The sequence below is a fragment of the Littorina saxatilis genome, linkage group LG17, assembly GCF_037325665.1.
Source record: "Littorina saxatilis isolate snail1 linkage group LG17, US_GU_Lsax_2.0, whole genome shotgun sequence".
In the NCBI taxonomy this organism is placed as follows: domain Eukaryota; kingdom Metazoa; phylum Mollusca; class Gastropoda; order Littorinimorpha; family Littorinidae; genus Littorina; species Littorina saxatilis.
In genome coordinates, this window is record NC_090261.1 from 11,792,461 (window position 1) to 11,819,549 (window position 27,089).

The 27,089-nt window shown below is 41.3% G+C and overlaps 2 protein-coding genes across 2 annotated transcripts; one reads left to right on the plus strand and one right to left on the minus strand.

Annotated features, from left to right (window-relative positions):
- Window positions 1-10,048: 10,048 nt before the first annotated feature.
- Window positions 10,049-15,836, minus strand: LOC138953494 (phosphatidate cytidylyltransferase, mitochondrial-like). Its single transcript, XM_070325334.1, has 3 exons — window positions 15,106-15,836; window positions 13,460-13,779; window positions 10,049-12,647 (listed from the first exon to the last, which is right to left on the minus strand). The coding sequence occupies exons 1-3, from the start codon at window positions 15,671-15,673 to the stop codon at window positions 12,228-12,230; spliced, it is 1,308 nt and encodes a 435-aa protein (XP_070181435.1). The 5' UTR covers window positions 15,674-15,836; the 3' UTR covers window positions 10,049-12,227.
- Window positions 15,837-17,758: 1,922 nt separating this feature from the next.
- On the plus strand, window positions 17,759-27,025 carry LOC138953458 (threonine aspartase 1-like). Its single transcript, XM_070325281.1, has 13 exons — window positions 17,759-17,861; window positions 18,239-18,330; window positions 19,034-19,101; window positions 19,897-19,965; window positions 21,283-21,488; window positions 21,826-21,905; window positions 22,124-22,212; window positions 22,534-22,947; window positions 23,706-23,781; window positions 24,095-24,208; window positions 24,629-24,715; window positions 25,143-25,216; window positions 26,771-27,025. The coding sequence occupies exons 2-13, from the start codon at window positions 18,270-18,272 to the stop codon at window positions 26,855-26,857; spliced, it is 1,425 nt and encodes a 474-aa protein (XP_070181382.1). The 5' UTR covers window positions 17,759-17,861; window positions 18,239-18,269; the 3' UTR covers window positions 26,858-27,025.
- Window positions 27,026-27,089: the final 64 nt, after the last annotated feature.

The following is a 27,089-nucleotide window of genomic DNA, read 5'->3' on the forward strand; positions in this document are numbered from 1 at the left end:
CCCCCTCAATGTTCCACGTGAATTGACACCATAGTTTACGCATGTCTCTCGATATCAAGCCCCGCCCACAAACCAAGCTCAAAAATGTGTTGGCTGGTTTCCGCCGGGTACTCGCAGTGGTACAATATCGAATAAAATTACAATACAGGGATAAGTTACATAATTCGATAATCACAACAGGTATATTGCCGTTGTAAAACACACAGTCATAGACGGCTTACATCTTAATCCTTTTTATTCTAAAGAAGTTTTGAGATTTATTGTTCGTGTTCTTCTTACTTTCTCATCTATTTGCTTTTATTGGTGATCCTGAAAGGTTCTACCTTTTAACTCGTTTTAAATTAAAAAAAAATTTTACAAACCCGTTATTCAGGATATAAAATACAGACTTATAATTCTTACTAAGAAATATCTTAACTACTTTTTATTTTAACGAATTCCACAGAGCATCATCATCTCAACCTCACCCCCTGCCCTCCTCTTTTTTATTTTTTTATTTTTTTTTTATTTTTAAAGCGGACAAACACTCAAGTCCTTAATGGCAAAAAACCGTAGAACTTTTAATATCAATTTTACTACTACAGTCATAGAGAATTCAAAAATAAAAGAACAACGAATAAACAATCAACACCAACAAATCTTCTTTTTTTGTTGAAGATGCTTTGTGTGATATATAACAGTTTTACACAATCAAGTTATACACACATACACAAACGTAATATATCAAACAGCTTCTTTTTCTTCGGGAATCAGAACACGAAGTTTTTTCATTTGATAAATTATGCCCTCATCATTTTGATAAACATACTCATAGAGTTGTAGCATTTTGTAGTACTACTTTTACTTTTAATTTTCTCAAATTCATGCTTTCCCCATAACGTTTATGTCAATACAATATAACACAAAATTTCATTTCATAATAAAAACACGATCAACACATGAGTTACAAGGAAGAAAACTGGCCATAAACCGGGGGTCTGCTTTGACTTCAGAATCATAGGCGAAGGAGCAAAGATAATTAACAGTTTTGTGAAAGCTTAACTTAACAAGATATATTAATGTCCTACAGACATAGATTGTTTGCCTCTTAAGGACAGGACTGGGGTAATATGATATTAAAAAAATAAAACAAAATAAACAAAATAAAAAGGGAGGAAAAGAAAAGGGCAAGATCAAGCAAGCCCGACCGTGATGGGACCCCGGACCCACTCTCCATGAGTACGGGAGGGGGGGGGGGCAAAGAGAGATATATGTTAAGGTCCTTGTAAGAGGAGTATTAATAATATTTTCTTTATATACGTTGACTTCCTAGGGGAAGGACCATCAAGAACATGGACTTTAATTCGTTAAAAAAAATGATAAAACTCAGGACAACCTGTTAAAAGGTTTAAAAGTGACATCATTGAAAGAAAAAATATAAAGAACATGCGCAAACACGTAATGCTGATCTTCTATAGGGTAGTAAAATTGAGAGAAAACAGCTATCCTCTCGTTTATGTAATCATGTTTTAATGTGTATTGTATAATCCGGAAGCAGGAGTTTGTGAAAGCTACCCAGGAAAACGGTATCATTCAACAATTAGCTCAAGTAGGAGATCCTCCCTCAACTCCGCGGGAATCGAGATGCTTCAGTCGCGTAATTCAAGTAGGTGAAGATCCTCACTGATGCACTCGGACATAGGTCAAGTCGAACTAGACACCGAACCACAATGAGAGTCAAAAACCACGACCACGGTTTTGAGGTCACGGCCTCGAGTTTAGAAGAGCGACGGGTGCAATCAAATATGACCACAGGGTCCGCGACCACGGAGTAAAATAATTGCAAAGATTTCTAGTGGATAATACTTGAGTGTCCGACACGCTTGTCTTTTTATGTTCGCCATCCATGCGTGGCGAAACGAACAACCAAGGGCCGTAGACAGGGTCCTTATGGCAGACACACTGATGCACGTGCCTGTCATAAAGCACTTACGACCTAATCGGACTACAGCTTTTTCAAACACCGAGTGGCTGAAGCGGTTGTCACAAACACCGAGTGGCTGAAGCGGTTGTCACAAACACCGAGTGGCTGAAGCGGTTGTCACAAACAGAAAAACGGGAGGTTCGACCATCAAGGGCGCAGCTTTTTCGTGGTTGAGTCCGGCCAGTCCTCAGAGTCTTACGCAATCACGGTCTTTTCAACCGACTTATTATTCCGAGGCTTGCTCGAACGCTACAAAAAAAATAACAACGGAGAATAACAACAACACAATAGTGCCATAACCTGCGTAGTACGACGTATACGAGTCGTGCCCATTTCACGGGATTGCAGAATTTGCGGTGACAAATTTATCGGCAAAATGTTTGCCTAATTCGCGTAATCGACAAATCCGCGAAAGTGGCAGCTCTTATATTCGTAATGGCATCTAAAACTTGCCCATGGGCTCAAGATCGAATGTGACCAATTCGGCGATTTCAGCAATTCCGTGAATTGGGCACGACATAGGCTACATACATGTAACTGATGAACTGGCAATGAGTACCTGCTACTGGGTATCAAAAGCCTAGTCTAAACTAATGTCTAAGACAATGGTAAAGCGTTTAGAATGAATCAATTTTAGACAAAATGGGTGCAATCTTGAAGAGGAGGGGAAGGGGAAGGAGGAGGAGGAGGAGGAGGAGGAGAGAGAGAGAGATGGGCAGGAGGAGGAGGAGAGAGATGGGCAGGTCTTTTAATGGGCCCGTCGGCAAAGTCAGTGTAAAAACACTGTTTATGACTGAAGCAGTAAAAACAAGAAATTCCTCCGAGGTAGGAAAAACACCCCCGTCCTTACCATTCTCACTGCCACCAACTGAGAAGGTTATTTCCCTTTGACCATTAATATGTCCCTCTATAAGTCCTTGTAGAATCTTAATCCACCAATAACTCCCTAACCGTGTGTTTGACTGGTCCCAATTTTTGTAAGGACCGTCTCAGGAATGTATAGAACCTGTTCACCAAGTTTGGTGACGATCGGTCCGTTCATTCTTGAGATCTATATGCGAACACAAACAAACAAACAAACACATCGACCGAATCCTATACACACCCCTATACCGGGGGTGTAATAACATCTCCTGTATCACATAAAGACAACGCAATGATTTCCGGTAACTGCACTTGAAAGACTGATAAATTGGGGATTGTGCGCACGCTGCGGCATGTAGTTCCCATCATGTCATGCTTGACTGCTTGGGCCGCTTTGCTTGGCTTGTTCTCAAGGGGACTTCGTCGGTCTTTCATACAGTCACATCGTAACATCTGGTGTATAACATTTCACACACTGTCCTATTTAATTAGTTTAATTACTTCCAGGGCTTTTCCCATCGTTGCGGGGATGTATAAATTAAGCTTCCTGCAAAGTTTTAGGTTTGAAGAGAAATAATTTTTATTTTTTTTTCCCCTTACACCTGTTCCTTGTCCCGGTGTGCTCTCACGCCGCTCCACATCTGAATTTCGTTCCGCTGCCAGACTTGTCGATTTTACAGACGCTCCAGGGAGGGATGTCGGGCCGCTGCGGTAGGCTACCCTCGGAAGATGACACTGCTCTTCTGCTGAGTCACTTCGACGGTGTTCAGTAGTGGGTCTGTCCCTACTATGCCCCCTACTAACGACATTGACTGCTAAGTCGCGGAGCCAGACTGAGTGAGCGTCCCCTCCAGAGAGCAGACCGCCACCACGTCCCTCCGTCGACCCCCCAGAACGTCACACGTTGAAGACTGACAGCAGAAGTACTATTCAGGGAAGGATGGAACAGGAACACTGAGACCAAGGTCACCACGAGAGCTCCGGGTATGAAGGGCCACAGGAGCAAGGACAATTTATAATTTTGGATGATTAATGAGATGAGGATGATTATAATGATGATGCTATGGATTTCCAATTTTGGTTTGAGACTACGTGACAGGGCAGCACTCTACGCTTACTGTCATAATAGATCATGGCGTCAACCAGGCCCGAGAACTGCCGCACCTGCGGTGTTGGTCAGGTAAACAGAACCTGAGCACCCTCAAAGTCGCATTCGTTAAGTGAATGACACTCGGCTGTGTGATTCCAGCCTTCCCATAGGAACCATAGCACTTCCACTCTGGGTAGGAGCCGACCGTAGCCCGAAAAACCCACATGACCCTGATGGGATTCGAACCCACGACCTCCCGGCCCACAGCCCGATGCGCTAACCACTGCGCTACGGGGGCCGGTGAAATAATTAATTCTTTATTGCATTGTTTAGCAACAGTTCTCCAGGACTTGGGCTATTTTTAGACCGTTGACGTCACTTCGTGACGTTTCGTAAACCAAAGATGGCGTTTGAGACTGTTCTGTTTACATTCGACACTATCAACACCACTTTGCAATACTGAAATAATTTTTTCTGTGTTCGAAAGCTACAGCCAATCGTTATTATATCCCCTTAGGTACAGTTTTATAACATTATTGGCACATGTAAACAATATGAATTAATTAATGAACGCTACGAATATGGCAGCCTTTAATGAAACTTACTCTATGCCGGGTCGCTGGTGCATTACAAAGGGCAGGCAATGTCACTGTTCAAGTCCGTAACTTGTCCCCGGTGTCGAAAAGAGAGTATAAGCCCCCCCCCCCCCCTCCTCACCATTAATCCAAACATATCATATCTATATGTTTTTGGAATCAGGAACCGACAAGGAATAAGATGAAATTGTTTTTAAATCGATATCGGAAATTTGATTTTGATAATAATTTTTATATTTTTAATGTTCAGACCTTGTTTTTAATCCGAATATAAGGAATATAACATATTTATATGTTTTTGGAATCAGAAAATGATGAAGAATAAGATGAACGTAAATTTGGATCGTTTTATAAAAAAAATAATTTTAATTACAAATTTTTAATGACCAAAGTCATTGATTAATTTTTAAGCCACCAAGCTGAAATGCAATACCGAAGTCCGGGCTTCGTCGAAGATTGCTTGGCCAAAATGTCAATCAATTTGATTGAAAAATGAGGGTGTGACAGCCGGTGCCGCCTCAACATTTACAAAAAGCCGGATATGACGTCATCAAAGACATTTATCGAAAAAATAAAAAAAACGTCCGGGGATATCATACCCGGGAACTCTCATGTCAAATTTCATAAAGATCGGTCCAGTAGTTTACTCTCAATCGCTCTACACACACACACACACACGCACACACACACATATATACACCACGACCCTCGTCTCGATTCCCCCTCTATGTTAAAACATTCAGTCAAAACTTGACTAAATGTAAAAATGATATAAAACCGCTCTTTACCTTTTCAGGGGGAATCACGTACCCATGGCCAGGGAAATCCTCAGGATTCACAACTGCTTATCCACCGAAGGACACACCCTCTCATCCGAAAGCTCAACTAGTGGTATCCCATAAAAGTGTACACTGCATCCATTGAAATATGTTTCAAGAGGCTTGATTGTGTTATTATCCAACAATCATATCTGCTGTGCTGCATCCATTGAAATATGTTTCAAGAGGCTTGATTGTGTTATTATCCAACGCACCTATCTTAACTTTGCTCTTAACCCCATCTTGACACGCATACACATACACCACGACCCTCGTCTCGATTCCCCCTCTATGTTAAAACATTTAGTCAAAACTTGACTAAATGTAAAAAGGAGGGAGTCTTAAAATGGGGGTAAATAAACAGATGTTATGAACGAAAATTGTGAAAAATCAAGGTCTTAAAAGGAGGAGGTCTTAATTTGGGGGTCTTAAAAGGGGGGTTCTACTTTATTGCCTTCAGAATTCAACATCTGCGGAACTGAGATCTACTGCTTCTACCTTCTTTCTGTGTGTCGAGAGACGTCACAAAGACTACAAATGTAAAACAAAGGATTGATGACTTTTGTGCCGTCCTTGTGGCTGTATTCCTGTTGCCATCTTATCGGGAGAAGCTCAGGACACCAAATGGTAAAACTTGAAACACCTGAGCGTAAACAAGGAAGACAGGTTCAGTCCATCCACAAATGTCGTTCAGTGTTGATTTGACGTTGCTGTGTTGTGCACAATTTCTTCCTTCACTCATTTTCCTTCACTGTTATGTGCACGATTATGTTATTCACTTCACGTCACTTCACTTCACACTCAGTTGTGTCCAAGTAGCCATGGGTTGACTACCCATCTAAGACTTCTCAAGCGCTTGTTTTTCACTTTGTGCCCTAGAGAATGACTTGAAAGTAAACACTAATACTGCAATATTGTGAACAAGTGCTCAGAGACCAGCTTACTGAAACTGAAATGAAGAAATATGCCACATGCAGTGTGGTGGAGACTGTAGATACAATCATGTACTGAGAAGTGTTCAGAAAGATTTGCTATGACCGTAGTGGCTGCAAGTTTAGTACATGTAACAAGTTGTCGGGCTAATCCTGAAACGGCAAAACTGCACATATGTGATTTGGCGAAAATTGTCAAATGCAGTATTTGATCTGCATACACATTGTTTTGTGATAAAAACATCCAGAATGCACACTTCTACATCAGAAACAAAACATGATTAAAAATACTTCGAGGGGGAAAAAAAAGAAGTGGGAGTGTTTGTATGTCTGTTCTGAAACTTTGCAAATACCAAATGTTGGTGCTTGCTGATTTATAGTTGATTTGACAGGTTTCGTATTTGTTGTTTGAGAGAGAGGGAAGAATAAAAGAGAGAGAGGGGGAACGAGAAAGTGAGAGAGAGAGAGAGAGAGAGAGAGAGAGAGAGAGAACTCAGAACTTTATAACATAAGGATAAAGGTTTTAGGCTTAGCCTAATCTTCCAACCTGTCCTTGGAACATATATACAGAGAATAATTGCAAACGAAAGCAAAGACTGCGCACATACACACACACACACACACACACGCACGTATACACACACACAAACTCACACTCGCTTACACACACGCACACATTACACACACACATCCCCCACACACACACATGCTCGCGCGTGCTCGCATACCTTTCTTTATTTGGTGTTTAAACGTCGTTTTCAACCACGAAGGTTATATCGCGACGGGGAAAGGGGGGGGGGGGAGATGGGATAGAACCACTTGTTAATTGTTTCTTGTTCACAAAAGCACTATTCAAAAAAATTGCTCCAGGGGCTTGCAACGTAGTACAATGATTACCTTACTGGGAGAATGCAAGTTTCCAGTACAAAGGACTTAACATTTCTTACATACTGCTTGACTAAAATCTTTACAAACATTGACTATATTCTATACAAGAAACACTTAACAAGGGTAAAAGGAGAAACAGAATCCGTTAGTCGCCTCTTACGATACGACATGCTGGGGAGCATCCGGTAAATTCTTCCCCCTAACCCGCGGGAGGTGCTCGCATACCTACACATGCTATCATTTCATACCTCTGTCATGTCGAAAAGTTTCATACCCTCGAATGGAGAAACGGTGACTGCTGTTCAGATGTGTTTCCTGCATGCAGCAAACATCAATATTTTGTTGCTTCAGAAAATTCTGAAGGTCAATTTTCTTGTTCCTCACCCCCTCAGCATTCCAGTGCATGACTTTGATCTGGTAGCCGGTAGCTCTACTCCGCCCATCCCCGGCCACGTCAGATGGGTGGGAGTCGCCAGTCGCATTGGGTGGGCCCCTTTGAGGCTGAGGGCCCGGCACCGTCTTCACCTGGCTGCGATCCATGAAGACGACACCATCACGTTGATTCGTTGATGACACAACCATTTGTCGAGGATAGCGTAGGCACCCGGTCTGCTCCCCGCCTAAAAAAGGCCAGTGCCGTTCCGTCTTCGAGGGACTGCGTGGGTTTCATTTCGGAGTTTTCCTTCTCCTAGACGAGTTTCCTTCCATGGATGATGAGCCTCCTCTACCCTCGTTTTGAATTCAGAGTGGTCTTCTCTTAGGATAGCTGCCTGCCAGGGTTGACGAGCCTATCCTGCCCGGCTATTTGACCCATAGCTGGAGGTTGGTTCGTGGGCACCTGGGCGTTTCCACACACCGGTGGGCCCGCATGCCGCACGTCTAGGGGCCAACCTCCTCCGAGTCCTTGTAGTCTAGCCTGGGGCCTTGCAGTACCCAGTTTACGCCTGTCGCCGCGATGGAGGCACTACATAGGGCTTGTTGTGGAGAGGTTATTGTACTGGCAGGAGAGACTGACGCATTCTGCTCTCTTTTCGCATTGTCCTAAAAAGGACAGACGGTGCTAGCCAGCGGTGAGGGCTGAAAGCGAGAAGTGACAAGCACAAGACACTTCGCCAACACACTAGACACGTCACACAACCGTTTGGCAGGCATTTCATACCTAAAATGAACAGTATCTCATCAAAGTATTAAACTAGTAAAACATCAAAATAATGGTCGAGTATAAACATAAAAATTATTGGACTCGCAAAGTCATAAAAGAGAGAGGGAGAGAGAGAGGGTGAGTGTGTGTGTGTGTGTGTGTGTGTGTGTGTGTTATCTCATTAATTTGGCTGAGAATAAACTTTGATACTTGCCGGTATTAGATTATTTGAACAACTTTAACTATTATCTTTGTTGAATAGTTGCATTTTACTGAGTTTTTGGTGAGCTGTGTGTATATTTGTATCTCTTTTTTGGACAATTACTCGTTGTGTCCTTCGAAGTAACTTTTAGGTGTGTGCATGTGAAGCACTCTGGCTTGAAGAGTCACTTGAAACTTAATGAGCAGCCGAAAGACATATAGTGTTCATAATGTTTTGTTGTATGTCTCACAGGTTTGGTACATTTTGCAGATTTACACATTTTGAAAGAACACAAGAGCATTTGTTTTAAAGTGGAGCATGTGCTCTAAATGCGCCTGCTTGATTGTCTTGAATTGTGAGTGAGTGTGAGTGTTTGTGTGTGTGTGTTTGTGTGGTAACAGCAACAGCTGTGTATACTTCAGTTGCAGTAAGCATACAAATCTACCTTTAAAGAACATTTTGACTGAATCAATGAAATTTCCTTTGACATGTGATCTTTTGCTGTTTTCTTTTAGCACATTCTCCCACTTTCTTCAAAGTGTGTGTGTGTGTGTGAGTGTGAATGTGCATATCTTTAGCACACCATTTTGGAAATAGATGTCATTTGAAATTTATTCAATGAAAAAGACATTGACAAGCACACTTGACCGTTGCAAACTCACAAGAAAAACCTTGCTACGACTTTCAGTGTTATGTACAATGTTAATTTTTTGTTATGCATTTTATGTGCATGTGCATTGGAGTGTCATTTTGTGCACACTGGTCTATTTCAGTAACTTAAAGTACAGACTATAAAAAAAGGCCACTGTTTTTCAGGAAGTATGATGTGCAACTTTCCCTTACAGGCTCAACTGTGGATCTCTTTGGCTATGGCAATGTAATTCTTTGACAATAGCAATGTTTTCTCCCATTAGACAGCTTTCTCCCGTTCACTATCCCTCCCTCACAGCATGCAGGACCAAACTGAACATCAACACACATCCATTCTTTCTTCTTGCATCATGCACTCACTGTTCAGGGGCAGGCACGGGGGGGGGGTTCTGGGGTTTCGGGAACCCCCCCCCCCCCAGCCAAAAAGTAAAAATATTTTTGTGTGTTTTTTTGGGTTGAGTTTCAATTTTTGGGGTATTAATCAGTGACAAAATCTGCTGCCTGAAACTGGTAATGATCAACCTCAGAATGCACCAGATTGCACCATTTTGCATCCTTTTTTTCAAAATTTTTCGGGGGGGCATGCCCCCAGACCCCCCTAGCAAGCTAGGCGCTTCGCACCGTCGGCTCGGCGCTTTGCGCCTTCACACCCATATCTTCACAATATACTTTTGGAAACCCCCCCCCATAAAATGAACTGATCCGCCCCTGCTGTTACTATTATTGAGGACATAAGATCATGCAACATAAACAAGCAAAAATCAGACAATGAATTGTGAACAACTCATCAGCAACCTGATACATCAGAAAATATGCAGACAACACAAACAATAATAAACAAGTTTACAGTCTTAGACACACACAACAATTAGACAGGAGGGGAAAAAACACAAGACTACAAGATGCTTTTCAAGTATCAGCTTTATAATTTTCTTATAAACAACAGAATAGAGTAATAGAATATTATTTAGTTGAAAAACAATAGCTGACAAAAATATCATTTTATAAAATCAAAAGAATGATTTCTTTCATATAATACACTACAATGTTGGCTACAAATTACTGCAGGCAGAAAAATAAGACTGAGACTAAGAGAGCAGTGAAGTAAGAATTATCATTGACAACATATGCTCACCTCCACAAATCAAAACACACAGTAAACAGGTGGGTAAAAGCACAAGTCGCGTAAAGCGAAATAACAACATTTAGTCAAGCTGTCGAACTCACAGAATGAAACTGATTGCACTGCTTTTTTCACCAAGACCGCATACTCGTAGTTTCGTCAGTTCCCCGGTCGTGGCAAAGGCAGTGAAATCGACAAGACAGAATAGTGCGGTAGTGGTCGCGCTGAGCAGGATAACACGCTTTTCTGTATCTCTATTCTTTTTAGCTTACTGAGTTTGTTTTTAATCCAAACATATCATATCTATATGTTTTTGGAATCAGGGACCGACAAGGAATAAGATGACATTGTTTTTAAATCGATTTCGGAAAAATAATTTTAATCATAATATTCATATTTTTAATTTTCAGAGCTTCTTTGTAATTCAAATATAACATATGTATATGTTTTTGGAATCAGAAAATGACGAAGAATAAGATGAAATTGTTTTTGGATCGTTTAATAAAATAAATAATTTTAATTAAAAGTTTCCGATTTTTAATGACCAAACTCATTCATTAGTTTTTAAGCCACCAAGCTGAAATGCAATACCAAAGTCCGGCCTTCGTCGAAGATTGCTTGGCCAAAATTTCAATCAATTTTATTGAAAAATGAGGGTGTGACAGTGCCGCCTCAACTTTTACAAAAAGCCGGATATGACGTCATCAAAGGTATTTATCAAAAAAATTAAAAAAACGTCCGGGGATATCATTCCCAGGAACTCTCATATAAAATTTCAGGTACCGAGTTTGGTTTTTGAAATACAAGTCGTATTCTTACTTGTCTTTTCAATCCTTTCTTCTTTCTGTGGATGTTTTTCCGACTTGACAAGACTCTTTTACATTCAAACAACATGAGGTTTCTCTTTCATCCTGTGTCCCCTTACTTACTTATGCCTTTGACCCCGTCCGGGGCATAGGCCGCCAACAAGAGCTCGCCAGGCACTCCGATCCTGGGCCATAAGCTCTCCAGCTGGAGATCCATCTTCTCCCAGGGCCGAAATGTTCCTTGTATCTCTTGTTGACGTTTCTGTAACGAGTACTTTTTTCCATGGATGAGTTGTTAGCCCTTCGCACAACCCCCAACCTAGATGGAGGGCCAGGGTGTATACTTAGTCTGGCCCCATTCACCTCAGACTTGTCTGGCGTGGTTACACCTGCCAGGAGCACTATGAAGGCTCCGGCCAGCATAGCTCTTTGGATCATCAGGCCACACAAGCTGCTACGCCACGGCAAGGCATATACACCAGTAGCAGCCTGTGTCCCCTAGGCCCTTGGAAAATCATTTAATTTCATTTACTTTATTATCTCATTGATTGGAAATTCGGGTTGCTTCCTTCCCGTGGAAAGCTAGCAACAACAAGAGTGGCGCTACCCAGGTACTAGGTGTGTGTGTGTGTGTTTAGGTGTAATCAGCCACCTGCACTTATGGCACAATGACCAAGATCTTTTACGTGCCATTGTGGTGACACAGGGGTTGGGAGATGGATACCGTCTCCAAGTCTGCACACAAAGTTGACCCATCTCCGTCCCAGCCTGGACTCGAACCTCTGACCCTAGAATCCCTAGTCCAGTGATCTACCATCTGAGCTACCCAGGACATCCACCCTGCAGACCGTCTGCATTTGTCATCAAAATGAGCTCAGCATGCTGTTTGCAACATACACCACACACACACAGTGCTCAAGTCTTTAAAACAAACCCAGCAAACACACTGCTCAACCATCCAAAGTTTCCAAATAATCTTTTCGTTCAGCTAATGTCACAGTCTCCTTGAATCTGAATCACACATCTTTCATGCTCTCTTTCAGTCCATCAGGACTGCATGACAACAACGCAAATTACCAAAGAAGTATCTCATGCAAAACCTGAACCTGCGGTACTCAACCATTGTAATTCTTTGCGGACCATCGCACTCAGTTCACGCCATCATCTCCCTCTTGGGCTTTCCCTTCCACATCTTCTTGAGTTTCTTGAACGTGTACACCACAGACTTTCTGGCGCCGGCTGTCAGACTGGTCTTGGCGCTCTGACTCACACTGGAGCGCCACACGATGTGAGCGATGACGCGCGCCACGGTGTCATCACAGTGGCTGGAGTTGGCGTAAATCATCAACACTTCTTCCAAGTCTGGGTGGGAGCCTGGGCGAGTTCGGTTCTCCTGGAGAAGCATGAGAACGGTCTTGGGGAGGAGCTGCAGGTGGTGGAACTGGGTGATGTGGTTGGGATCCTGCTCCAGACGGCCCTGTGCGTGATGCCAATGCACGTGTACTGCCGAGTCCACAATAGGCTGGTACAGGCGACGAAAGTGGGGAATATTGGGGCTAACTATGTTGGCCACCTGCAATGACAATGAAATTATCAGTAAGATCTCATTGGTATGTTTCAGATGTCCTGCAGAAGTATGCGTGTAGATGCCCGCACACACACACACACATAAACACCTACACTCCATACATGGGCATTACAAAGACACCACAGTAACCTACAGGCAGATGCCAAGTATCAGTTTTCCCACAACTTACTACTATTAGGGTTTAACGTCCTCTTAGACCAACTGGACTATATTAGGACAGGTATTGGTAATACGCTGAGGATATGGTGTGATACTTTGATTCGAACAAGCCCTCTGTGGCTGTCTTCTTCGACACACCAGCATTGGGTTTGTCTCGTCAAAGTATCGAAATAGGATCATGATAATCAGAGACGAGAGATGATGCATGCGTGTCTTCGTGTTTTCCAAGCCCTGAGACTTTAGCTGTGAACGTGGGATCTTTTTCGTGCGCATGTGTGCACACGGGGGTGTTCGGACACCGAAGAGAGTCTGCACAAAGTTGACTCCGAGAAATAAATCTCTCACCGAACGTGGGGATCGAACCCACGCTGATAGCGACCAACTGGCTACTAAGCCAGCGCGCTACCAACTGAGCTACGTCCCCGCCCCTCCCACAACTTACTCCATTTGTGAGGTTGAAACCAAAGCCAAAAGGTCACCTTCAAATTAATTCCAGCTGCTGACAAATTAACTGCATAACGCAAAATAACAATCATACTCATTAATCTGGTTTCTAAAACTGTAAATAACAATTACTCCTTAATCCTCTTTCTAAAATTACATGAGCTAAATAAAAAAAAAAACGAAAAATAGTGTACCTTGTTGCGATCTTCTCCTACCACCATGCGAAAGTCCCCATTGTAGGACAAGCCGGCGATAGTGGTGTACAGCGCTTCCTCACAGAACTCTTCCGGCAGCAACAACAGTGCAGCATGAACAGCGCTCTGCAGGTTGACTTGCATGGCTTGGATAAGGTCATGGTTGCTAGGCAACACAAGAAGCCTAATAGGTTTGTGAAGACGTCCACTGATGTACAGGGTTTCCCAATCCAAGAGATCTGTGATCAGCCTATCTGTGCTTATGACACCATACTTGATGACACGGTCTTCGAAAGGCACTAGTGTGTTGAAGTAGACGCCTGGAATAAGAAAAGAGAACAGTAATTTCAGTTAGAAGTTAAAGGCTAAAGAGTAAAGGCATAAAGGCTGGAATAAAGGGTACATAAATTATAGTAATACCTGCAGCAACCAGTACAGTTAAACCCCTTTTTCAAGACTCCCCTAATTTAACCCTTAGGCTGGTTGTCGCGCTATTTTACGTATACTGTCACCTGGTTGTCACGACACATGTCGCGCTACTGGCACAGACTGTTTGGTCGGTTCTGATTACCTCCCATGGATGCGAAAACCTATATGACCGTTTTTCTTTATTTTTCTCTCTGTTAATTGACCAGTGGCTATGTAACATGTGTTAGAGAATTGCACCAGTGTAAGGGTTAAGACTTTCTCACTTTTAAGACCCTGGGGCGGGGATGTAGCTCAGTTGGTAGCGCGCTGGATTTGTATTCAGTTGGCCGCTGTCAGCGTGAGTTCGATCCCAGGTTCGGCGGAAATTTATTTCACAGAGTCAACTTTGTGTGCAGACTCTCTTCGGTGTCCGAACCTCCCCCCGTGTACACTACATTGGGTGTGCACGTTAAAGATCCCACGATTGACAAAACGGTCTTTCCTGGCAAAATTGCTTAGGCACAGTTAATAATTGTCTACCTATACCCGTGTGACTTGGAATAATAGGCCGTGAAAGGTAAATATGCGCCGAAATGGCTGCAATCTACTGGCCGTATAAAATTTCATCTCACACGGCATCACTGCAGAGCGCCTAGAACTGTACCCACGGAATATGCGCGATATAAGACTCATTGATTGATTGATTGTTTGTCGGACTTTCTGTTCATAAGGCCAAAAAAAAAAATAGGTCTGTTTACGGTAACCCGACCGACCCTAGTTTTTAGGCCCGACCCTAATCTTATTTTTTGATCGTCTGAAAAAAAAAAAACCCGCATCCAAAATAGAGCTGTTTGCGCTCAAACAGCAGACGACAGAAGGGAGGTAAGCTCAAAGTACTGTTTATAGTTATGTTGGGCAAAAACAGGGATTGATGAGAAGAAATGAACTGTGAAACATCATAGAGAGGGGAGAAAAAAAAATGGGGGAAAAAAAAGAAAAAAAAAAGCCGACCTACCGACCCTATTTTTTCACCCTATGTTACCGTAAACAGACCTATTTTTGGGGGGGGCCTAACCTCTGTACATTTACCCCACAGAGTGCCGAGTCTTTTAAAACAAACTGATTTCAATGTCTTGTTCTTTGAGAGCTAATTAAATTTCAAAGAGACATAATTTTCAGACAAACATCAATTCCTTGACCAAAAGTTGTTAATGACAACAGAATTAAGGATACACTACCTGCCCCTAAATCCTGTACATGCGAGACAGCTCGACTTCCAAAGACCCTGAGAAAAGAGTAGTGACCACGGTTGCGCTGAATGTTTTGATTGTGCCAGGCGTGAGGGTCGTCCACCACAAAGATTAAGTCCAGCATGTTCTCCTTAGTACTGTTGTGTCCTGCCTGTTTATACACGCCTGACCCATAGGCAAAGGCCATCTGAATGCCTTCCGGAACGGACTCCAAGATCCTGTAGTACAGCTGAGACATAGAGCTCACTTCTGCAAGGTCAGCCTCTGGGTCCAATCCTGGACTGCTTGAGTGGAAGCTGGAGAAGCGTCTTTGAACATAATGACCTTGGTTGCTTTGATGCCAAGACCTCTTCTGGTGCTCGCATGACAGTGAGGGGTCAGCTAAGGACTTGGGTTTCCTTCTGTGTAAAGAATGTTGATGACTGTATGTCGCGGAACTGAAGTGTAACAACTGCTGTTTTTGTAAAGCTTGGGAGAGAACACAGTTCTGTTTTGATAAAACTTCCCTCCAAGCTATCCTACATGGGAACAGCAAACAACGAGCAGCGCTAATCATCTTGCAAGAAAGTTGTCAGTTCTTTCTTAAGAAAGTCTTTGATCTCACTCACAAATAAATTCTAACTATTCTCACCTAATGAGAAAATTAATTCATAAGTATATTGTGAAACCCGTAGCACTGTTTTTCTTTCCACAAATTGTCACTGGCCACATCCAAGTTAATAAATTAACTGTTTTCTTCACTTTTCTCTTTTTCAAACACTCCAGCCCCTGAGACAGAACTGCTCCTCAACATGTCCAACTGACGCCACCCACGCCTCAGCAAATATTCAATTTTAATGGTGTCCACACGAGGAAGGGCAGCGTTTTTCTTGAACTCTGTCTTAATAAAGTCCTTAAAGCCTGGCTGATCTTTTGTTGTTCTCAAAAACTGTCGATACAAACTCAGCACTTGCAACTGGATTTTGCTGTGTCTAGCCATTGCGTTTTATTCTGGCACAGTCCAGTTAAACACGTGACAGGATCGTAAAGTTTGTTTTCATGCACCTTTTCGCTTGACATCTCACTGAAATTAGTTTGCAGTCACCTCAGGATACACAGATCTGCAAATGAAAAGAAAGTATGAATATATAACAATGTTTGTTTGCTTAACGCCCAGCCGACCACGAAGGGCCATATCAGGGCAGTGCTGCTTTGACATATAACGTGCGCCACACACAAGACAGAAGTCGCAGCACAGGCTTCATGTCTCACCCAGTCACATTATTCTGACACCGGACCAACCAGTCCTAGCACTAACCCCATAATGCCAGACGCCAGGCGGAGCAGCCACTAGATTGCCAATTTTAAAGTCTTAGGTTTGATCCGGCCGGGGTTCGAACCCACGACCTCCCGATCACAGGGCGGACGCCTTACCACTAGGCCAACTGTGCCGGTGTCACGATTTCATCTTTCGCCTGTGTACATATTTCTCCCTCGACATATACTCAAGACTGAAATGTTGTTTCCTGGTAAAATTAAGAAGTGAAATTATTTATGGACGAAAAGCATGTCAGTTTCTTGCATGTGAAGAAAATTGGTGGTACAATTTAATAGATTTCACCCCCAAAATCGAATTCTTCCAAAACGTGTACTGAGTGGTTACGTCCCTTGAGTAAGAAGGAAAATATTTTAGGATGAATCAAATTTCTAAGTTAAATAAAACAAATTGGTTGGACAAATTTGGCCCCATGAATGTAAGGTACACAAGGTCGCTCATCAGTACTATCGAAGGGTGTTTTTTTGTTCAGTGAAGAGTTTATACTAGATCAACGAGGCCGAGAAGCGAAATATCAACACGGCGAAAGATGAAAACGTCACACCGGTATCAATGAAATGTGGGCCACACAGAAACAATACACTAATAAAGGACAACCCCTCCAAGTACAACGCATTTTAATAACCACTGTTGACCAGAATGTACAGATGACACTGAAACTATAACAATTATCATTATTTTTCTGGTGTTTTACCAAAGTACCTGATGAAACTGATCGCAACGGACCACCATCAAAAGGTAAATATTGCTTCTCACAGAACAACAGTTCTGATTTCCTGGCGGTGTTTGACTGAATTTAGGGGTAAACACACCGCGGTCAAGCAAACACTAAACGGCATAGATTAACTTAATTCGATTCGACGGACAATTATTGCGTCAGAAGAGGATTAAATTTAACGGCGTTCCGATGGAAGTTATTAGGTCACCCTCTTACAAGAGCTTGACCTTGAAGGAGCCCAGAAGAACACTCAACATAAACTCGTTGGAAAATAAATATGCGAAATAATCAGTCAACAAACGAAGAAGTGCTTCATCAGCCGGAATGTAAGGCACGATCTCATATACACTAAAAGACCATGCTCCTAAACCGCCGCAAACAAACCTTGTCATCCATGTTTGCAGAATGAAAGTGAAAGAAGGCCACATTAATAAAACAATAGAGCAAAATATCAATTACGGAATAAGAAATATGACACGTAATATAAAAATAAGGGTATTTTATTAGATATATTCATTTTATTTGTTCTCAAATTTATTTTTAATACAATTGTAATTTTTTTATTGTTGTAAACGATGCTTGCAAGTCAAATGTGCGATGAGAGTTATCGATCCTTGCAGGACTGGACTGAAAGAAATGTACAGGTCTACACCATCTCTGCTGCTGCAAACGTCTTGCAGAGAGCATCTAATGAGTGCACACACAGGACATGTAAGTACATTATGCACAGGTATGACAGGTATTTTGGCTTTTCAGGAATACGTTCACGCTTTTTTTGGATTTACTTAAGCGGACATTCATTTTTTCAAAACTTTTGTGCCTGTCAAATTTGTAAATGTAATTTGTAAATTTTTATAGTAATCATTGTAAGTGTAACATGATAACATCAGTTTGGGATTCATGAAGAGGTAAATTTGTAGTTGATAGATCTATGCCTTTGTTATTTCAACACGTTACAGTGCTGTCTAACTGCACAACCCTTCCTTTTTTTCTGAAGAAAAATTGAACTTTTTGTAACTTTTACAAATTGCACAAAAATACTCTTTGTAACATTTACAATACTAAAATTGTTTGCATGGCCGTTGCAGAGACCCAGTTGACTGAGGCTTGCCGGTGACGATGACTGAACAGATAGAAGAAAAGGAGTTCAGGAAGAGGCTGTTTGTTGCTGTTCATGCTGGTAATAGATGAGAAAAAATAATTGTACCTTTTGACGTTCTATTTGATTTATGTGTGAATGTGTTCTAGATCTCCCTTGCTTAAAATCAGCAGGTTCATACTTTTTTCGACAGATGAAGAACATTCCGTAATAATTTTTTATTAAGATCGTCTAACGAAAAGATCGCTTGTTACTTAAATGTTTTCCAGGTTGTGTGCATTTTTACTTAATTACACAATTACCTTGATTGGCCGTGGCAAAGATCCTCAACCTTCAAAGAGAAGTCAGATGGCTTCCGCCTACCAAAGACTCTACCGAAGACCCTATCCTTAATCTCAGTCATGCAGTGCAAGCAGCTATCTTCCGCCTTCGCACAGAACACTGCAGTCTGAGAAGGACAGGCGTTGCAGTTACAGCTAGCTCGTTGCGACTGCATGTTTTGCAAACGTATGTGCCTTCTCCTTACACCCACCCCCCCCCCCCCCCCCCCCCCCGTGTAACAAGACCTGGCCAGACGGCACTATTCTGCAGATGAAACTGTGGGAACTGTTGAAGACCTGCATCGAACTTGCCAGTTCATAACATCAACAGGACTCGGACTATGAGAGACACAACCGTTTAATGCTGAAGATTTTCTCAGGACAAATGCAATGTTAGGTTGTGTTTTCCTCAAATTTTGTTTGATTGACGAAAGAGTTTGAGGATTGATCTCTTTGTTTTACAGGGGCTGGATTCCACTCGCAGGATAAGGCTTCAGAGTATAAGAAGCTATGCAGGAAGGCATGCTTGAAGGTGATTAATGGAGATTTGCTTTTCCTTTTGCTCCATTTCTACTGTTATTGATATTAGACAATTTTAGCAGTAGAGGAGAATTCCTGAATTTCATAATTTTTTTAATTTTTTTTTTTTTTTGGGGGGGGGGGGAGGGGGCTATAGACAACTTCTTTCTGTCCATGCTGAACCACTTGAGGAGAATAATGGATTCAATCCTTTTGATGCCATCAAATGTTTTAGTCGTGTTTTCATTGTAAAGGTAAATCATCAAAAGGGAATGATATGACATAGATTGCTCATAACCTCTGCAATGTTCACAGGCTGCGACCCCTTGATTACCGGTAATTGAATTGTGTGCACCACCAGTCGATCTAGATTAGTGTATTTTAGTCTTGTATTTTATTTTATGGTTTTTGGTTTTTGTTTTGTTTTTTACTTTTGCCAAGCACATCATTGTGGGGCTTTTAATCAAAAACATGCATCCGTCTACAATGTATCATCATGCATCCTTCAACATTTACCACTCAAGGAAGTCTAAAGATTGATATATATACATTTTAGCAGTTCACACTTCCGATGTAAATGGCAAGTTGTTACAAGATATATATATATATCTATATTCTCAACATTAGGACAAAACAAACAGAGAGACATATAACATACCATTCGTCCACAGGTAAAACCGGAACATAAGATGCAGAGTACAATACTGATAAAAAGAAAGTAAGAGAGAGAAAGATAGTTAGAGAGAGAGAGATGGTTGTTATGCAGAGTTAGATGTGTTGAAACTTCAAATAGAAAGTCTCTTTCCAGGCTATGTCCGTCCTTTCCAAGAAAGAGAGTGCAGTCAAAGCGGTAACTGCAGCTGTTTCTGCTCTGGAAGTAAGGGTTACTTCTTTTTTTTCATGACAGTCAGTAAATCAACAGCCATATCAGTCAACTCAAACTGACTGTTTTATCATTTTATCTGTTAATCAATCTGCTGCCTGACTTACTGACTTATTGCTTGCAACAGATGAGCAAATAATTATGTGATATGTTACTAAATTGCAATGCATTTTTCTGTGCAGGACATCTGCACATTTGACACACGTTTACACATTTCTGCTTTGTTTGTTTTCCTTTTTGTCTTAATGTTTTTTATTTCTTAATTGTTTTTTGTTTTTTTACATTTAGTCAAGTTTTGACTAAATGTTTTAACGTAGAGGGGGAATCGAGACGAGGGTCGTGGTGTATGTGCGTGCGTGTGTGTGTGTCTGTCTGTGTGTGTGTGTGTAGAGCGATTCAGACTAAACTACTGGACCGATCTTTATGAAATTTGACATGAGAGTTCCTGGGTATGAAATCCCCAGACGTTTTTTTCATTTTTTTGATAAATGTCTTTTATGACGTCATATCCGGCTTTTCGTGAAAGTTGAGGCGGCACTGTCACGCTCTCATTTTTCAACCAAATTGGTTGAAATTTTGATCAAGTAATCTTCGACGAAGCCCGGACTTCGGTATTGCATTTCAGCTTGGTGGCTTAAAAATTAATTAATGACTTTGGTCATTAAAAATCTGAAAATTGTAAAAAAAAATAAAAATTTATAAAACGATCCAAATTTACGTTCATCTTATTCTCCATCATTTTCTGATTCCAAAAACATATAAATATGTTATATTTGGATTAAAAACAAGCTCTGAAAATTAAATATATAAAAATTATTATCAAAATTAAATTGTCGAAATCAATTTAAAAACACTTTCATCTTATTCCTTGTCGGTTCCTGATTCCAAAAACATATAGATATGATATGTTTGGATTAAAAACACGCTCATAAAGTTAAAACAAAGAGAGGTACAGAAAAGCGTGCAATCCTTCTTAGCGCAACTTACTACCCCGCTCTTCTTGTCAATTTCACTGCCTTTGCCATGAGCGGTGGACTGACGATGCTACGAGTATACGGTCTTGCTGAAAAATGGCATTGCGTTCAGTTTCATTCTGTGAGTTCGACAGCTACTTGACTAAATGTTGTATTTTCGCCTTACGCGACTTGTTCAATTTTCAAGTTGATTTTTACTTGTACATGTACTTTGTTTTTCAGATTTTGAATTTGTAACTTTATTAATTTTGCTTTCATAATGTTTAGTTTAGTTTCTTTTTACCAAATAGATTGTTGCTTTTTTAATTTGTTTTAAATGAATTTATTACTTTTTCAGGATTCTGAGCTGAGCAACGCTGGGCGAGGTTCTAGTCTAACAATGACAGGCAGTGTGGAGTGTGACGCCTGTGTGATGGAGGGGACGACGTCACTGTTTGGTGCTGTTGGATGTTTGTCCGGTGTGCTCAATCCTGTCAAGGTGGCTGGCCGTCTTCTGGAGATGCAGCAACAGCCTTCTCTGTCTCTTGGCAGAATTCCACCAAGGTGAGACTTTGGTTTTTAATGCAAATATATTGCATCTTTTTCTTTTCACTTTTGTTTTATAAGTTAATTAAAAACTGGTATTAGTGTTCTGAAGCCTGCATGACTTGCCATGACCAGACTGTCTTTTGGTATTAAAAATGTTTGAAGCACATAGCTCCCCTCCTGCCCCCCCCCCCCCCCACACACACACACACACAAACACTTCCACTTCTCACTTAACAATACAAGTGTCAGTAGCTAAATAGAGCAGGATAGGTTATTATTGTACTTGCTGATTGTTTTACTGGTTGAATTCACTGTTTATGTACCTTATAGTAACAAGTGTGTGTGTGTTCAGTGTACTTGCAGGTGAGGGGGCCAGAGAATGGGCAAAACAGCAAGTTTTTTCTTGTGATCAACACAGCAAGCTTGTGACAGGTACTAATGTATGCAAATGAATGTATGCACACACAGACACATTCATGCTTGCGCACACACATGCACACTGGCACACACGTTGTTTAGGTATTTTCACATCATAAGCTTCGTACACATTTTTTAATCCTGAAAGTGCTGTGAATGGCTCGACTTCTGTGGCTGCAAATTTTCTGTCCAGTTTCTTTGAAATGCTTTGACGGTTGCTTGATGTGTTACAGATAAATCCCGTCGCCTGTATCTAAAATACAAGCGCAAAGTGGAACAGGCAGAAAATCAAAAGAACACAAAGAAAGCTCGCTATTCAGATGTAAGTAAAGATGGCATGTCTTCAACTACTATTTTTCTGTCAATAGGAAAGGACACAAGCATGCATGCATACACAAATGCACGGGCACCAATGCAAACACACTCACACATACACACACACAGCAAGGCAAAAACAGGCGTCCTGTTTAAATCGCCTTACTCTCTTGTAAAAAGTACGCTTTAGTTTTGAAAATTAGCCTTTTCAGTAATTTTGACTCTAGTTCTCGTCAAAGAAGTGAAATACCTCGTAATATCAAATATTCCTCTCGGGATGAACATGTTGTTCGACATGTGACATTGTAACGTTTGTTGTTTTTTTCAGAAGGAAATGCTGGGATCACAAGAGAATGATATCACTATCTGTGCTCAGGATTCCGATCAGCATTCAACAGCTGCACACTCCACCCCAAGAGATTCGCACACCAACTCAGGCAACACACCCATTGACAAAAATAAACACATTAAAATCTTGACAAAATATCTATCTCCTGAAGCAGAAACTACACCAAGGAAGGATGTGCAAATCCTTGATTCACCCAAAACCTGTACACCGAGAAAGACTGCCCCTAACAATGACAGAAACAAAGGTGAACTAGAATTGAGCAGTGCAGTAACTGCAGATAGGACATTGGTGCAGGATACAGTGGGGGCACTGTGTGTCGACTGGGAGGGACATGTTAGCGCTGCCGTCTCAAGCGGGGGAATATGGCTGAAACAACCCGGCAGGTTGGGACCTGTAAGTGATTGTTGGGTCAATCTTTTTATTCACTTTTCTTTTTTTCTGTTCTTTTTTTCTGTGTTTAAAGAGATACTGTACTAGTACATGTACTGTCAATTTAACAGACCTCACCCTTTTCATTATAACACTAACTGAAAATATTCCGAATTCTTGCAGTGATCTCAACATTCTTACATGTTAAATACTTCAAGAACCTTAACATACTGCTTTCAGCAGTCTAAGTTTTTAATGCTTCATTTTTACTGAAACCCCCCGCGGGTTAGGGGGAGTCCCATATTGGTTGGGACGAGAAAGAATTTACCCGATGCTACCCAGCATGTCGTAAGAGGCGACTAACGGTTCTGTTTCTCCTTTTACCCTTGTTAAGTGTTTCTTGTATAGAATATAGTCAATGTTTGTAAAGATTTTAGTCAAGCAGTATGTAAGAAATGTCAAGACCTTTGTACTGGAAACTTGCATTCTCCCAGTAAGGTCATATATTGTACTACGTTGCAAGCCCCTGGAGCAATTTTTTTATTAGTGCTTTTGTGAACAAGAAACAATTAACAAGTGGCTCTATCCCATTTCCCCCCCCCCCTTTCCCCGTCGCGATTAACCTTCGTGGTTGAAAACGACGTTAAACACCAAATAAAGAAAAAGAAAAACACACTGTAAATGTAACGTTTTGTTTTGTCAATAACTAAACATTCCAATAACCTACCATCCTTTTTGTTTCTAAATTCTGAGAGTTATTGATTAATGGCATTGTGTCGCAGGCAGCTATGTTTGGTGCTGCATGCTGGGCGCAAGATGCTGAAAAAAATCATCCAGGTGTTGCAGTCATTGCCTCAGGTACAAATTTATACCTGATTCTGATTTGGGGCATTTTTTTCAACATCACCATTTTAACATTATATTTAATTTTTAGTAACAACGCATGGAGAAAATAAATATTTCTATAACACCATTAAGTTTCATTGATAGAGTTTAAAAATTGCTAACAAAGTAGTGAAATTGTCATGAACATATGATGTCATGTGCGGACATTATTTTGAGTGTTAATTCAGCTTGGGAGATTGCTGTTGGAGCTATTTGAGAAATGACTAATGCATACATAAAAATGTATTACATTGACATTCATGCTTTTTTTTTCTTGCCGGAGTAGGTTGCGGGGAACACTTGATGAGGACTTTACTGGCTAAAACCTGTGCTGACTGCATGCTGTCTGCTGAAGGAACAAGTGAAGGACTCAATGTTTGTTTCCAGAAGCACTTCTTGGGTAAGATTGCTTTAGAAGGGAGGGTTAATAGGTGATCAAAACACTCAGAAAACAGTCAAGGATTAGAAGGGTAAAGATTGTTAACTGTGAACCATGATAGTCTTTTTACATGTTATTATTTTGTTGGAAGAGATTGAAGAGGGCGGTGTGGTGGCTTTTCAATTTCAGTAATTGAATACATTTTCATCGCGGAGTAAGCAAGTTCAAAGCTTAGACAAAAAGAAAGACAACAAAAAAACACTAATGATCAACAGCAGAAAAGTGAACAGTGTCTGGGTTACAGTTTGTTGTGTCTTAAAAGTTGGGTTCCTGTGTGTGTGATACTCACACATATTCTGCTCAACATCTGGTCAGTTTTAAGAACGAAGATTGACAAAGCAAAAGGCAGAAATTGTTTCTACATGTGTATTTGTTTTACAGAGTCGCGGTTGCTGAAGGGTGTGGAGAGTAGACAGGCTGGGGCTGTGGCCATTAGGATGACATCAACAGAACAGGGAATTCCTGAGAGTGAGTATTGCAACATTCAAGAGTAATCTTTACAAGTCTGCAGTACCATTTTGTCTTCAAAATGCAGTACCATTTCCTCCAGTCTGCAATAGGCATTGACCCGATGTTGGGTTTTTCTATGTTCCTTTGTTGGTCTGCAGGCAGTGAGCTTGAATCTACACAAAAAAGGATGTTTGACCGAAACAGAATAAAAATTAAAAAAATGTTCAAAATCAACAGGACAGCCTACTCACCAGCATGTAAGCTTTGACTTGAAAAAATATCACCTGACGGACTCGCAGTCAGGGTGATCAGTTCCCGTGTGTCAGACCAAAGCATGCCTACACTCAGCTGTCTGTGTCTGTATTTCTGTTCTTGACTGTGTGTAGATGTGCTGGTAGCCTTGGTACACTGTATGTACAGTCACTCTGTTTCTTCGGGTGTGCAGTTGATATATGCTGGGGACATACTACGGACAGCATGGCGGTAGGTTACATGTCAGGGGACTCTCACACACCAAAGGTAATTATCATCGCCATCATCGTCATCCTCCTCCTCGTCATCCTCCTCATCATCATCATCATCATAGTTATCATCATCATCATTATCAATGGAATCACCTTTCAGTTTCGATTCACTGGGGACATCTTGCACATTGCAGCATGAATGCTCAGTATCAGGCTCCTTTACTTAGTTAAGTGTTCAGTTTGTTTGTGTCTGCATGTGCAAGTAAGTGTGTGTGTGATTACTGTTTTTCATTTCCAAATGTGATACAGCACACACAAAACTTTTAAGACCCCCCTTTTTAAGACCTTGTTTTTTCAGATCTTTTGTTCTTTAGCTTTGTAAATTTACCCCAATTTTAAGACTCCTTCCTTTTTAAGACCTGATTTTATAAGATTTTTTAAGGTCTTAAATTGGGGGTTCCACTGTATTAAAGGCACAGTGCGCCTCCCGTAAACCATCACAGATACTGTCAGGCTTTTACACACAATACAAACACCCTTCCATTTGAACGCTCACCAAACGGGAACATCCTAGGTGCCCTAAGTAAAGAGCGAGCAATTTTCAAAGAATTTATTTTTGCGTGGTTTATCTTACCCCTGAGCAATTGTGAACCCATGTGATCAAGTTTCCCTTTTTCACAATGTAGTCGTCTATTAGTAATTTGAATGCGACTCGCTGTGAGCTTATCTGCAATAGCACGTTATTAAGTACCTCTGACTATGCACGAAACAAACGGCAGTGGTTCACAAGAACTCTAGTGATGGCTTTTGACTGTTCAGAGGAACTGGCGATAGGTATAAACCGTCGTCTGCTACGAGAACCACGACCTTGCGTGACCCTGTTTCTGGGCTTTTCTTTTTTCAAAACTTCGAATTGTACTGAACTTGTCTTGATGAAAAAAGAATTCTTTTATGATTTAAGAATGTTTGTGTAACAAGCTGTCTTCTTCTTCTTCTTCTGCGTTCGTGGGCTGAAACTCCCACGTACACTCGTGTTTTTTGCACGAGTGGAATTTTATGTGTATGACAGTTTTTTACCCCGCCATTTAGGCAGCCATACGCCGTTTTCGGAGGAAGCATGCTGGGTATTTTCGTGTTTCTATAACCCACCGAACTCTGACATGGATTACAGGATCTTTTTCGTGCGCACTTGGTCTTGTGCTTGCGTGTACACACGGGGGTGTTCGGACACCGAGGAGAGCCTGCACACAAAGTTGACTCTGAGAAATAAATCTCTCGCCGAACGTGGGGACGAACTCACGCTGACAGCGGCCAACTGGATACAAATCCAGCGCGCTACCAACTGAGCTACATCCCCGCCCGTAACAAGCTGTCAATTTATTATTTAGATTTTAAAAGTTAGGTCTAGCGCCAAAACGCACCACGGTCCGATTGTCTCTGACACTCTCTCCGCAAAATTAATTCTTTGAAAATTGCTCGCTCTTTACGTAGGGCACCTAGGATGTTCCCGTTTGGTGAGCGTTCAAATGGAAGGGTGTGTAAAAGCCTGACAGTATCTGTTATGGTTTTCGGGAGGCTTACTGTGCCTTTAACTGTTGTTTATTTGCAGACTGTGATCTCCAGGCTGAGTAAAGGCTGTCACCCAGGTCGTTCCTTTGCCATGGCTGGTGATTTCTTCTCGTCCCCAGACTCTTGACAGATATTGCTTCTTAGTTATATTGTAGATGACCTTCAAAAGATTGAATATACAGCAATTGTGCATGTTCTAAACAGTATTAAAAAGTGGAAAAGTAAAGGTGCCTGCTTGTATATATATATATATATATATATCTTTTTGATTATATGTGAACATGTGAGTCTATGTCACACTGTTCCTTTTGGTCGCGAGATTTGCACTTTCAGCTGAACTTTCCTTAGAGCTCGCTGGC

Bases quoted from the DNA above. Each gene is read 5' to 3' on its own strand.
- LOC138953494 (XM_070325334.1), bottom strand. From the start codon at position 15,673: ATGATTAGCGCTGCTCGTTGTTTGCTGTTCCCATGTAGGATAGCTTGG. The intron at 13,780-15,105 runs GTAGTGTATCCT...TTCTTATTCCAG, and splicing joins TGTACAGGATTTAGGGGCAG to GCGTCTACTTCAACACACTA. The intron at 12,648-13,459 runs GTACACTATTTT...TTGTCATTGCAG, and splicing joins TAGGAGAAGATCGCAACAAG to GTGGCCAACATAGTTAGCCC.
- LOC138953458 (XM_070325281.1), top strand. From the start codon at position 18,270: ATGACTGAACAGATAGAAGAAAAGGAGTTCAGGAAGAGGCTGTTTGTT. The intron at 19,966-21,282 runs GTAAGGGTTACT...TTACTTTTTCAG, and splicing joins CAGCTGTTTCTGCTCTGGAA to GATTCTGAGCTGAGCAACGC. The intron at 24,209-24,628 runs GTAAGATTGCTT...TTTGTTTTACAG, and splicing joins TTTCCAGAAGCACTTCTTGG to AGTCGCGGTTGCTGAAGGGT.